Source organism: Mustela putorius, unplaced genomic scaffold, assembly GCF_011764305.1.
Source record: "Mustela putorius furo isolate JIRA1106 unplaced genomic scaffold, ASM1176430v1.1 tig00003949_pilon_pilon_pilon, whole genome shotgun sequence".
In the NCBI taxonomy this organism is placed as follows: domain Eukaryota; kingdom Metazoa; phylum Chordata; class Mammalia; order Carnivora; family Mustelidae; genus Mustela; species Mustela putorius.
Genome location: NW_025422093.1, coordinates 4,210,652 through 4,225,312, shown reverse-complemented (window position 1 = coordinate 4,225,312; position 14,661 = coordinate 4,210,652). Strand labels below are relative to the sequence as shown.

General features: G+C 37.2%; 1 protein-coding gene across 4 annotated transcripts in view; it reads right to left on the bottom strand.

The window, feature by feature from the left end:
* Positions 1–14,661, bottom strand: part of JMJD1C (jumonji domain containing 1C) — a 322,492-nt gene that overhangs the window by 254,157 nt on the left and 53,674 nt on the right. For 2 of the 4 annotated variants that reach the window (XM_045069892.1, XM_045069891.1), the window contains exon 1: positions 11,677–13,378. The exons of 1 other annotated variant lie outside the window; for it this stretch is intronic. In XM_045069892.1, coding sequence (XP_044925827.1) covers positions 11,677–11,850 — 174 coding nt within the window. In that variant the 5' untranslated portion in view covers positions 11,851–13,378. Of the gene's footprint in view, positions 1–11,676; positions 13,379–14,661 lie in introns of those variants that run through there. One more of the 4 variants, XM_004765693.3, reaches the window with a different exon arrangement.

Here is a 14,661-nt window from a genome sequence, read left to right as displayed (position 1 = left end):
ACCTAGTGGTGCGATTACTGGGTAAGAGGGTAGTTCTATTTTTAACTTTAAGGAACCTCCACACTGTTTTCCAGAGTGGTTGACACTAGTTTGCATTCCCGCCAACAGTGTAAGAGGATTCTCCTTTCTCTGCATCCTTGTCAACATCTACTGTTTCCTGTGTTATTAATTTCAGCCATTCTGACAGGTGTGAGGTGGTATCTCATCATGGTTTTGATTTGTCTTTCCCTGATGAGTGTTGTTGAGCATCTTTGGAGGCAAATTTTATCTGTTATTTATCTGGATATTTTCTTTGGAAAATTAACTGTTCATGTCTTCTACCCATTTCTTAACTGGACTATTTATTTGGGGGCTGTTGAGTTTGATAAGTTCTTTATAGATTTTGAATGCTAACCTTTTATCAGATATGTCATTTGCAAATATTTTCTCCCATTCTGTAGGTTATCTTCTAGTTTTGTTGATTGTTTCCTTAATTGTACAGAAGTTTTTGCCAAAGCAATTTTGAAAAAGAAACGAAATGCTGGAAGCATCACAATTCCAGACCTCAAGGTATATTACAAAGCTGTAATCATCAAGGCAGTTTGGTACCAGCACAAAAACAGAAATATAAATCAATGGAACAGAAAAGAAAACCCACAAAAGGACCCACAACCATATGGCCAACTAATCTTCCACAAAGAAGGAAATAGCAGCTAATGAAAAAATGTCTCTTCAACAAGTAGTGTTGGAAAAACTGGACAGCAACATGCAGAAGAATGAAACTGGACCACTTTCTCACATCATTCACAAAAGTAAATTCAAAATGGATGAAAGACTTAAATGTGAGACAGGAAACAACAAAAATCCTAGAGGAAAACAAAGGCAGCAACCTCTTTGACCTCAGCCATACTAACTTCTTATTAGATACGTCTCTGGAGGCAAGGGAAACAAAAGCAAAAATGAACTACTGGCTCTCTCAAGATAAAAAAGTAATACCATTTTTAAAAATAATAATGTGCTCATCAGTTTGACATCAGAAATTTCATCAGCAAATGAAATTTAGAAGTAAATATGAAATGCATTTTATGATTTCATAAACAGTTGTTTATATTAAGTTTTTAAATTCCAACAAGACTTCCACTTAACACCACGGAACAGTGTGCATAAGAGATTAGTTAATTTTAAATTTCAAAGGATGGGGCAAGACTGATGAGGTCTAAACACTAGGGTGATGATGTTTGGACTTTCTTGGAAAAGCAAAAGCGAGCTAATGGGAGACTCAGTGTGAGGAATCTGTCCACTGCACAGAATAGATTAGAAAAGGAAGAAACTTAAAAGTAAAAAGACCACTTAATATGCGTGTAGGGCAATATAAGTATAGACTATGGCAATACAAACTGGGGAGAAAAAACACAGAAGTGGGAGTAGGGAAGATTGCAATTTAAAGGAAGAAATTAGCAGAACACCATAAATACCTACTTCGTTGATGTTGAACAAGCAGAGGGAGTGACAAGCAGAGGGGGAGAGAGAAGTGAAAGATCAAAGTGAATGAAAGTTTTAAAGCCAGTATGAGACCACTTCAAGTCTCAAAAGGAACACTAATTTCACAGGAAGATAATAAACAAACACTTTAGGAACATTATATCATACTCAAAGGTGGGACATTTATATAAATTCATCAAAAAAGAAAGTAGATGGGTGCCTGGGTGGCTCAGTTGGTTAAGCATCTGCCTTCAGCTCAGGTCATAATCTTGGGGTCCTGGGATGGAGCTCTGCTCAGTGAGGAGCCTGCTTCTCCCTCTCCCTCTGCCACTTCCCCTACTTTAGTGTTCCCCCTCAAATAAATAAATAAAAATCTTGTTTAAAAAGGAGGAAGAGGTGGAGGTAGAGATGGTGGATTCAAACTGAAGGCCAATGCTTAAGCTGCAGACTTGTGACTAATGATGCAACAAGTACCAATAAATTCTAAAGAGAATAACAAGAGTAAAAAAAAGAGAGAGAGACAAAAGAAAACAGTAAACAAAGGACTGGATCTCTAATACTAAATTAAGAAGCTGGGAGAAACTTTAATCAGGAAAGGAAGAAACCCCCAAGGGACCTGAATCATGAGGCTAACAAAAATCATAATAGAGCAAAGTTCAGGGAGAATTTTTTTTTTTAGAAGATTTTATTTTTAAGTAATCTCTACACCTAGCACAGGGCTTGAACCCACAACCCCAAGATCAAGTGTCACATGCTCTATGGACAAAGTCAGCTGGGCACCCCAAGGAGAATATTTATTACAGCAATAGAAGAGACCTGGATTTTTGTTTTTTGTTGCTGTTACTTTGAAAATCTGTGAATTACTTATCTTTTTTTTTAAGATTTTATTTATTTATTTGACAGAGAGAGAGAGAAAGAGAGATGTTGAACAAGCAGAGGGAGTAGCAAGCAGAGGGAGAGAGAGAAGCAGGCTCCAGCTGAGCAAGGAGCCAAATGCAAGACTCAATCCCAGGACCCTGCGATCATGACCTAGGCCGAAGGCATCATTTATAGTAGTAGTATTTCAGACCTTTTCATCAGTTTAAACCATAGAGTATTTTCATCAAAAAGTCAAGTGTATGAGAAAATATATATTCAATCATCTCAAGGCCTAATATTGTAGCCTTGGAATATTTATTCTACCACAATTTCTACAATCACAAAAATTCAAATCTTACGAACTCATCTTGATCATCTAAAAAAAAAAAAAACACTAAATAGAAATCACATTACTTTAGTACAGAATTGTGGTCCATATAATACAATACAAAAGGTATATCATAATGAAAAATTTCATTAGCTCAGAATTAGGAGCTTTGGGGAGGAATCTGAAATTGATTTCTGCCTAATAAACACTTTATCCCAGGACATTCCGGATAGAAATTGTTAAAAGCACAACTCTAGAGTTAGAGAACAGAAAAAACTCTGAATCTAGACTAATTCTGTCCACTGACTAGGATAAATGAGAAAACTGAGACCCAAACTATATAAATCAAGTGAAATGTTAAAAGTACTTTTGAGAAATACCTCACTGAAACTTAAGGTCTCTTATGGTGATCAGTAACGTGTATTTATATGTACTTACACACAATTCCTATTTTTTCAAACTAATTTCAAAAGACATTCTATTAAGACCATTTTGTTGGGCTGATTTGAATAAATATAGATGGAATACTGTACCTAAAATTTGTAATGTATTAAAAAATATGCAATCCAAAACATTTATTAATTCTAAAAAGGTCTACCAGCCAATAAACCCCAAAAGTTAGATTTCACTGTATTTATACTTTTTAATAAGAGGTATAAGCATTTGTCTACCCTGCTCAAATATAACACAAAATCCTGTAAGACTCCCAGTTCCAACTGATTAAGAAATGTGGACTGGACTGTGTTCTATCTCAAAACTTTAAGCCCTATGTATAACCAAACAGTAAAAGGATAACATGCTGTTTTCTACTAATTAACCACTTATTCCATAATTAAATCAATAGGTCCTACATTATAAAATAAACATAAGATTTTCATCTATGGATTTACTAGAATAATTTTATTACATAGCTACAAAATAAAAAATTCTACGTGAAAAGACTCCATCCAATTAGATAATTTATATTTTAGTAAACAATCTTAAAGGGCAAATTATGTAATCCTCAACGATTTATCACATTAGGAACTTTTTATCAAAAAAATAGTAAGTTTGTCAAAAACTTACATTGAAAACAACTGTTTAACTGAACATCACGCAAAAATATAATCACTGTCAATTTTTTTTCTTGAAACAAATTAAAATTAGTAACTTCTATTACCATTAAATCACCACCATTAAAAAAAATCAGAATAGGGGTATCTGGGTGGCTAAATAAGTTGTCTAACTCTTGATTTCCGCTCAGATCATGAACTCAGGGTAATTAAACTAAGCCCCATGTAGGATTCCATGCTGCATTTGGAGCCTGCCTAAGATTCTTTCTCCTTTGAAAGTTTAAAAAAAAAAAAAGATTCTCTCTCCCCTTCTGCCCCTCCCACGCATGCACTTGCTCTAAAATAAATAAAAATGAATTTAAAAGATCAGTGTTAATTTTTAAATAACAATACCTCATCCTAAACCCTTCCAACTAGATAGGTTTTGGAGTTCAAAATTTAATTTTATAAAGTTATATAGGGCATATTATAGTACGAGTTGAATATGGTGACACAGTGCATATATCACATGTATGTAAAAGTACCTACATTGTATGTGGAGTTTAGAGCAGCATCATAAAATTAAGCACATTAATATTTCTCTCACAAAACAAGATTATTCAGTTCATATTAGATTTTACTTTTTAAAAAGTTCATTTAGTCAGGTTTTCCCAGTGAATCATTAAAAATATTCTGTTAGTACAAAAGAATCTGAGTTTCAGAACTGCGGATAAAGAAGAGTATACTGATAGATATTCATCTGGCCAACAATAACACAGAGTAGAAACATACAACATTTATGGTATATAACCTAAAAACTAAAAGTTAATTTCTTGTTTATTTCTTATTTTTTTTTATTTTATTTATTTGTCAGAGAGAGAAAGTGAGAGTGTGAGCACAAGCAGGGAGAACAGCAGGCAGAGGGAGAAGCAGGCTCCCTGCTGAGCAAGGAGCCCAATGTGGAGGCTCAATCCCAGGACCCTGGGATCATGACCTGAGCCAAAAGCAGACGCTTAACTGACTGAGTCAACCAGGTGTCCCAATTTCTTGTTAATTTACTAAAGATTCCTTTTTCCTGAATTTTTTTTTCTTTTTTCAATTTTCCTTCTTCCTTTCCTTTCCTTTCCTTTTCCTCCTTCCTTCCTTCCTTCTTTCTATTTTTTTAAACTTCATTTGGCATGCCTGAGTGGCTCAGTGGGTTAAGAGTCAGCCTTCGGCTCAAGTCATGATCCCCAGCGCCTGGGATCAAGCCCCACTTTGGGCTCCTTGCTCAGCGGGGAGCCGGCTTCTCCCTCTGCCTGCTTTTCACCCTGCTTGTGTGCTCTGTCTCTCTGACAAATAATAAATAAAATCTTTTTTAAAAAATAGAAAAAAATTTTATTTGTTTATCTGAGAGAGAGAGAGAATGCACGAGCATACAACACACAATCAGAGGAGAGGAAGAGGGAGAAAGAGACTCCCTTGCTGAGCAAGGAGTCTGACACGGGGCTCAATCCCAGGACTCTTGGGATCAATGACTGGAGCTGAAGGCAGACATGCAACCGACTGAGCCACCTAGGTACCCCCTGAAATTTCTTTTTAACTACAAGGGGATTATAGATTCTTTCTGACATAAAAATTCAAATGTTATTTCTAATTTTCAATTATTCAGAAAATTAGGTATCTGTATGTCCTACACGCATTAAAACAATTCTTCAAAGGTTTGGGATACATCAAGACACAAAGCAGAATATATCATCTTCCCTGAAAATCAACAATGAAGTTAATGACAAAGGTCTAAATATCAAATACCAAATAACAAAGAAGATAAGAATGTCATGAAAATACCCCTTACATGTGCTTTTCCAAAAAATGGAACAGAATATCACCACATATATCAGTTAAAATGCTTTTAGTTCCACAGAAAAAAAACGACACAAAGAGACATAAAATAAATTTACTCTTCCAAAATGAAAAATCCCACAGGTAAAAAATCCAACAGTATATTTAGGCTTCAGAAAACAATTTCATCTCCTTGTCAGCTTTGTCCTCAAACTGGCTGACCTTAAAGAATGGAAATAGCTGTGGCAATTTCAGCATCACACACACACACAATACTGTACTTGACTTCATTCTGATTGTACCTAATTAGTTAGGGCCTATCCTTACCCATCAATGTAGCCAAGGAATTCAACCACCTGATTATCTAAGGAATACCATGACCCACAGTTTAGTCAAACACATAATAGATACTGGGGAAATAACTGCCAAGATACACAACGCCACAAAAGAGAAAAAAAAAAGATACTCAAAATTTATAGTAAATGGTAGTAGGTGATGGTTATTATTGAGATGGTTAGTATAAAGTATTCATGGAACTTATGACATTCATTTATCATTCCATGAACATTTATTAAATACCTAAGAGTAAATACTAGATGCTGTACTAAACACATAAGGGGACAGAAAATGAGTATGAGTTTGAGAATTGAAGACCTTCTTTGTACGTAACTTGAAATTGACAAAAGATAATAAATGTATAAACATAGCCTATATGCTTTCAATTACATTGAAATATCGGGACATTTTTACTTTCAAATGCAATGATACCATTATATGAAGGTAAGAACAGAGTTCTCATGGTAAAATGTCCTTTGTCCAATAAAATTAAAAAATTTAAATTTTAAATAAATTTTAAAATTCTCTATTTAAATTAATGGAACCAAATTATGTGCCAGAATATATGTATGACAGGTCAAAAGGAGGAAAAAAAATACCTCTTTTATTTAATTAATTTTACACAGAACATACAAATGACACCATTTATGGGGTGATTACCTTCTTTTAAAACAAGCTAAGCTAGTCATTAAAACTGAAATGGACAATTTATAAGGTACCACTATAGCCACTACTGACAGCTACAATTTACATACTCCTCTTACTATACCATAGTCTTTTGGGACCAATAACAACAATTCAAGAGAGGAGAAAAAAACAGTCTATGTACTCAAATCAGACATAAGTCCTCCTACCTATCAGCTAACCAATTTTCCTAATAGTTAACTCATCCAGGTCATACTGAGCAATGAAGTAAAAATCATTCATTTATTCATTGTAAACAGACCAGAAATTAGCACTATCAATACTGCAAGAACATTATAAATTTCAGACTTACCTAAGACTTACCCTAACAAAATTTATAAGGGTATCAAATGTTACCAATTCAACATGAAACTTGAATGAAAAGATAGCTGAACAAAATCATACTAGGATTAAAACTGGAAAAGGCCTCCTTATACACAAAATCACAGGTCACCTTAAATTTCCTAAATATGAAAATTTTCTTTATATTTAAGACTCGTAAGATCTGCAAAATAACTTCTATCTGCAGGTACAGTTTAGAACAGTTTAAAATCTTGTCACTAAGTGACCACCAGAAAATCCCCCAACAAACAAGCAAAGTATGTGTTTGGTGTGTGAAACAAAATATAATTTTTGTTCCTTTAGGGTAATGAAAAATCTGACATTAAAAAAATATATATACACTTTAAACAGAGTTAGCTTGAAACAATGATGCAATCACCCTAAGCATCAAGGTTAGTGCAAAGATGTCTAGATGGCTGGATAAATAAGTAAACAAAGGGTTACAGGTTATGGATGGGAGTAAAACAAGCAAACAATAAGTCAATTTTTTCTCTTTTATTAGTATGACAATATTATTCGAAGATGAGTATTATGCAACAGTACTTCTCAACAGACAGCTTCCCTTCTATAATGGTATCAGTCTTGCAGAAAATTCTTTAAAAAGTAGGGTAGTGATAACAATCAAAATGTATACCAAAGCAAGAAACTCTTTTTTTTTTTAAGATTTTATTTATTTATTTGTGAGAAAGAGAGAAAGCCCAAGCAGGGGTAAGGGCAGAGGGAGAAGCAGGCTCCCCGGCTGAGCAAGGAGCCCAATGTGGGACTCGATCTCAGGACCCTGGGATTACGACCTGACCTGAAGGCAGATGCTAAACCAACTGAGCCTCCCAGGGGTCCCAGCAAGAAACTTTCTAAATAATGAGGTAAAAACAAAAACAAAAACAAACAAACAAAACAAAAAAACAACAACAACAAAATCAATATTCTGAGGACTCACAATATACTTCATGTATTTCAACTTCAACAAACTGGTCCTACTGAAAATAAAAAACAGTCAGATAAAGTCTTTTGTTGGTTAATGTAATTCCAATACAGATAACCGAAAAGGTTTACAAGGCATTTTTTAAAAACCACCAAAAATTATGTAAAATTATTCAAGCATAGTCCAGTAAAAATTCTATCAATTAAATTCATTTATTCTAAAGATCAGATAGCGATATTATCACTAAAACTCCTGGCATGAAAAAATACAACTAATTTTAGTCTTAATTTATTTGTATGAAATTATTTATGTTCACAGTGTAAAAGAATATTTTTGCTACCTTGGTATGGTGGGCAGAATAATGCCATTCCAAAGATGCTCATGTCCTACACCATGAAATCTGTGCCAACACTACATTAGATGGCAAAGGAGAATTAAGATTCAGATGGAATCAAGGTTGTTAATTAGCAGACAAGATTATTTTTTATTATTGGGGTGAACCTAATATGATCACGAGGGCACTTAAAAAGTGGAAGTGAGAAGCAAGAAAATCAGAGTGAAAGGTGCCTAGAGCAAGGAATGTGGGATACTTCTTAAAGTCAGAAGAGGAAAAGACATGTATGCTATCTAGAACCTTCAGAAAAGAACACAGTTCTATCTTCTCTCGATTTTAGTCCACTGGGTGCCATGTTAGACTTGTCATCTCCGGAACTATAAATAATCAATTTGTATTATTTAAAACACTACTCTGTATTTACAGCAGTGAAAGAACATTAATACACATAGCAACTCTTCATATATAAGATCAAAAATAACTGATTAACTTTTGAGATAAAGTATTCCCAAAACTATTTTTTTAACATTTTATTTATTTTATTTTAAAACAAAGAGAGATAGTGAGAGAGCAAACACAAGCACAGGGGAGCTGGTGAGAGAAAACCAAGTTCCCCGCTGAGGAAGGAGCCTCAGATATGGGGCTCAATCCCAGGATGCTGGGATCATGACCTGAGCAGAAGGCAGACCCCTAACAACTGAGCCACCCAGGTGCCCAACCCTAAACTATTTTCAAGTTCTTATAGTTATTCTTTCAAATCATGGGCCATAAAAACATAAAACTAAGATTTCTAATACATTTGCAGACTCTAAGTTACATATATTTAACTTAAAAAAAAAAAAAAGCAAAAACAAAAACACGGGATGCCTGGGGGGCTCAGTCGTTAAGTGTCTGTCTTCCCCCCATGTCCTGAGAAGGAGTCCTGCATGCTCCCTGCTCAGCGGGAAGCCTGCTTCTCCCTCTCCCACTCCCCCTGCTTGTGTCCCCCCTCTCTCTCTCTCTATCAAATAAAGAAATAAAATCTTAAAAAGGAAGTTGATCTGTATTTTTAAAAGAACACAAAAATACCCTGTTTAAACTAGCATTTTTCATGTAATTCATAAAGCTCTTTAAAGTTTATTCTTCAATAACAAAAGTCCAAAAGGGATGCCCGGCTGGCTAAGTCAGTGAAGCATGCAACTCCTGATCTCAGGGTTATGAGTTCAAGCACCACCTTGGGTGTAGAGACTGCTTAAAAGTAAAATCTTAAAAAAAATTCTAGAAGGAGAATTATAGTATATTGATGCTAACCTGACCCATGTTTCATTTCATTTAATTTAGGGAATATAAAAGGAAAAAAAAGGAAAATGTAAGAACGCTTGGGAATAACTCTAAAACTGTAGGTTCTAGGCTGAAAAAACACAAGTTACACCACATAAAAAATTTTTCAAATAAAGACTTGTAGACAAAGGAAAACTGCTGGAGGGGCATCTGGCTGGTTTTTTAGTCCCAAGAGCAAGCACCCCTTGATCCTGGGGGTGTGAGTTCGAGCTCGACAATGGGTGTAAAGAATGCTTAAATAAAATTAATTTTTTAAAAAAAGGAGAAACTGCTAGAGGTTCACATAGTTATGGTTCAAAATGCATTTTTATATAAAATTTGTATATGGTAAAAAGCAACTATTAAGGACACAATTCAACAAGTTTTAATACATACACCCTTGTAACTGTCAAGATACAAAACACTTCCATCACCTGAGAAAATTCATCCCTGTTCTTTCTAGTCCCTACCACCATCCACATATACTTTTCATTTTTAAATACCCAGCTTAATATTTTGCCTTTTACAAATGTGATAAACATAAATCCATTCTTTATATCATTTAAATTTCCATGCAAGAAAGTTGTTAATATATTTAACTGATAACTTGAGTGTCATGAGTGATACTCATAATTTAAAACTACATTTCCTTAATTTTCATTAACCTATTAAAATCAAATGCTGTGGAAAACAAAATATCATTCCAGGTTTGCTCCAAAGTAATTTTAAAATGCTAAGTCATAATCCAACTAGCTTCCACATGAAAGCCAAGACATTATTGTATCACAGTAAAAGGAAGAGAGAGAAACTCAGGACATGCCTTTTACACAAAAAGGTTACCAAATTGACACAGTCTACAGAATCATTAAGACAAGAAATTTTTTTTAAAGATTTGCTTTTTCTTCTTTACAGTGAAAATAACCAAGCAAAATCTTCAAAATTAGCCTTTTTCTGCTTATTTCCTATTAGAAATACCTATTAGCAAAACAAGCCCATTTTGCAATGTCAAGTCAACATTACTACACACCCAGTGAAACCATACCAATGAGTACAGTCATGAAACAGGGGTTCACAAAAGCAGTCAGAAACCAAGAAAAATATTAAAATAGATATGCACATGTATAGATAGATATTAAAGTGTATTTGAAAACGTAAACTCACAGATATACAAAAGGAAAGAAAATATTACCGTGTTTGAAGTTTTCAGTAAAAAATTAAATACCCCAAGGCACTACCAATAAATTTCGTGGATTATATACTCCCAAATCAACCTGGCGAAGACTAGTCAATGCCTACTCTGCCCCTTCCAACCTGTCCCCAAGGGAAAATGTGCGTGGAACCCTATCAAGAGCATATCCCTTCTTGATATGGTGCACATTCCCACATTACTGAAAGAAAATATTGGCAGTATCATATGAAAGGAAAAGAAAGCAAAGAAAAAGACCCTTAAGGTTTGGCAGGGCATAACATTTTAATTTATAATATTTCTTGTTTCATTTAAAATTGTATATGATTTTAAAAATACTATTCACTTTCTAAAAAACCACAACCCCACAGAAAAACAAATGGGAGGAAGAATGGGAGGGGTTAATTTCTATGACCCTTCAAATAAAAAATTTCATTTTCATCGTTTCCAGTTAGAATTACAAGCATCTGTTTAAAGAAAAAAAAAAAAAAAAGGCTGCATCAAGATGCCACCACTCACACAGCCTTTGCCTGGGAAATGCACACGAATCCCAGGACTGCCTGAAACACCACAGAGGTGTCTCTTTGCTTTTCTCCCTCCCCTTCACCAACCTTACTGCCTAAGTTTTAATTCTCTAACCCCTGGAATAGTGAGACTTTTTCAAGGAAAGAGATGTTGGTGAAGATGGCCCCCTACCGCCACCAGTGGTGTGTGTTCTGTCCGCCACCCCCCACCTGCCCCAGCGGCACTGGCTCAAAGCCCCGCCTTTCGGCAAGGTCTCCACGGCCACCGCAGGGGCGCTGACCCCCTCCCAGACGGCGGCCAAGGGGCCTGGAGGGGCCCGGGGAGAAGCCCAGGAGTCCTGCTCTGGCACCGCTCCACGGGGGAAACTACTCAGGAGGACGTGGGAGCTCCCAGCAGGGGATGAGGGCAAAGCAGCGGACCGTTCCAAAGAGGGGCGTGACCGCCAGCTGGCCCGGCTGCGCGAGGTGCCGGAGGTAACCAGACAAGGTGCTGCCGGAGACAAGCAGTGCGGGTGCGGGTTGGGAGATTGAGGGGCACTCGCTCTCTTACCGCCAGGTCCGGATTGCGGCTGTCCCTGTGTGACACAGCTCGGATGACCCCCGCTCGCCAGCCCCGCCAGCAGCGTCCACTCTCTCGGCGCTCGGGCCGAGCCTCCTCGCCGACAGCCACGCACAGGAACCGCTTCCCCACCAGTTCCAGTCGCGTCTCCACCGCCATAGCCATCACTGCTGAAGCAGCTGCTGCCTCCTCCACCGCAGGGGAACCAGTGAAACCCTGTTCCTACTGGCAGCCCATGCGAAGGAGAGCGGACTGGGGGTCGGCTGCAGCCCCGCGAGCAAGCGAGCGCGGACTGGGGGGCGCACCGGTCGCTCTGCCCAGAAGGGCACAGCGACCTCGGTCACTCACAGTCCTCAACACTCCCCCAGACTCCCCGACCAGCAGCCTCTCTGACTGTAGCTACAGACACACACGTACACATACACACACAAACTGACAGAAATCCCCACACCCCGGTCGCCGTCGGAGGCCCTGAGGCAACCCTGGCCGCTGCCGCTACCTCACCGTGGACAGTACTACTCCGCCTCCCCATCCACTCGCAAGCTAGAGTGCCGAGCGTCTCCTTCCGCCGGCGCGGGCGGGGGCAGGGAGCCGCGGGAAAGGGTCGGAGGAACCACCACAGACGGAAAGTAGTACCTGACGACGCTGCCAAGGGGGCTGTGGGGCCAGCCAGGCTAAGAAATAAGGAGCAGCGTGGGATAAAGGAATGCTCTCCCTTGGTAACACTATTTAGAGTATTTGAGGGTCACCTCTCTATTCGCCGCTCCCTCAGAAGTATATATGGGGGGGGGGGGGCGCTGAGGCGAAAGTGAAGCATCCTGGTTCCACCCTGGGTCACAAAATAAACTCCAGGTTAAACCCTGCATCTCTGAAGTTATGTTTTTCAGAACACATAGTGCCCGCCACCCGAATTAGTCCAAATTTCACCTGAAACAACAGTCCCAGCAGCAAATCAGAGCAACGCTTTCCACTAAAAACAAAGCAGAGCAAGACTTTCCACTGAAAACAGTCACTGCAGAACAGTACATGACTCCAAACGAAAATGAGGAAAACACTGTCATCCTTTCATCCTTCCTGCTTGCAACGATACCAATTGCATGTTTCAACTTTGCTTCAGAGATTTATACCTCCCTATTGCTTTGTTGTAAGAAATGTCAAAAGCTCTGTTGAGGGCTTCTGTCAGTGTCCCTAAAATCTAGTTTCTGGGCCAATCTGAGTACTTTCAGTACTAGTACATTCCTCAAACTCTCTCGTCGTATAAAAACAGGGCTAAAGGCTCCAGATTCCGTTATTAGAGAATATCATGGAAAGAAAGGGTTTTTAGCCAATCACAATTCAGTAAAATAAGTAATGTTTACTTTCCATCCAACCACAACAGGGCTTTGTATTGCCTACACCTACAGATCTCAAATTTGGAATGATTACTCCTTACTTGATCCAATCTTCGAATTCTTCTAAATCAAACCTAATTTTTACATGTCTGTGAGCAGTTCAATTTCAGACATATATTATAGTGTTTTTAAAAGGTAGTTTTAAAAATCCCAGTCCCGTGTTGTTTTGTTTTTCAGAGCCACTAATGACCATAATCAACTCCAAAAATCTTTCTAGCCTAATAAAAACGTGTTCTAAATTTTGGTTTCTAAAAAAATAAATAAATAAATTTTGGTTTCTTAGAGATTTTCCTAAACCTCTACTCCAAAAAAATTACCTTTTAAAAAATTATTATTATTTTGAGAGTGGAGGGTAAGGAGGGAGAGAATATCTTAGGCAGGCTCCACGTCCAGGGTAGAATCAACTGCACACTCATCTCATGACCTAAGCCAAAATCGAGAGTGGGTCACTTAACCGACTGAGCCTGCCAGGCACCCCCACCCAAATATTATCTTTTAAAGGAGTTTACACTAGTAATCTGAATATTTAAAATAAACTTGAGGTTTTTATCTTTCTTAGAACACCCAAGACAACCCGAGTTGTCTTAAGTAGAAAAAACGTGATCACTGCAAATAGGTTATAAAAGAAAATAACAAGGAGGACAGATTTTAATCATCATGATCTAATTTTGCTGAAGAGCAAATAGGAAATTGTAATAGATAAAGGAAAACCATGTCCAGAAATGCATATTGGCAAGTTCAGAAAAAAATTTAATTTCACTTATGCAATTTTATTTCCAGCCCCACTCTTTCAGTGCATACTTAAATCATCTTGAGATCTACAGAATAAGATTCCTAAAAAACTCAACTTGAATTAAGAAACCAGTAAAATAATCTGCTGAAAATATGGAAGAAGAAAAAAATAAGATCTGCATTGATACCAAGTTATCAGTGATTTGCTTTGTCATCTTGAGTACCACACAATTGTTACAGAAATTGCCCGCTTCCTAGTCTCAGTAATATTCTAGGACCAAGTAAGAAAATATAGTCGCTTAAGAGTTTAAAATAACACTCTTATTACATAAATCCCACTCACTAAATTATATATTTGGAGTATTGACTGTCGGGTTGCCTTACACAAAATTGCCACCTGATTTCAATTTTTATAGGTAAATTTCTAAACGGACTTCTAAGAGCCCTCACTACATGCTGAGTGCTGTCCTCGGAAGTACTCTGAAAAGCACGTAAATCCACCAAATCAATCAAAATATTTCAAGTGCAGAAGGCCATATATCTTCATATCATCTTCAATCAAATGTCTTATATTCTTACTACTGTATTCCAAATAGTGTTCTATGAATCTCCTGACTATGGCCAATGACAACCAATTACAAGAAAAAGAAAATCACAAATTTGTGGGTATTTTGCCTCTGGAGGAACCTGAAGAATATTTTTTTTTTACTGTAGAACAAAAAGGCCTTAAAGGATTTTTGTTTGCTTGCTGGCATATTTTGCTTTGTTACAAGGACTGTTTATACTGTTTTGCCAGCAAATCATAACTCTAAGTAACATGGAATTAAGATAAATTTAAAAGTTCTATTTGAAA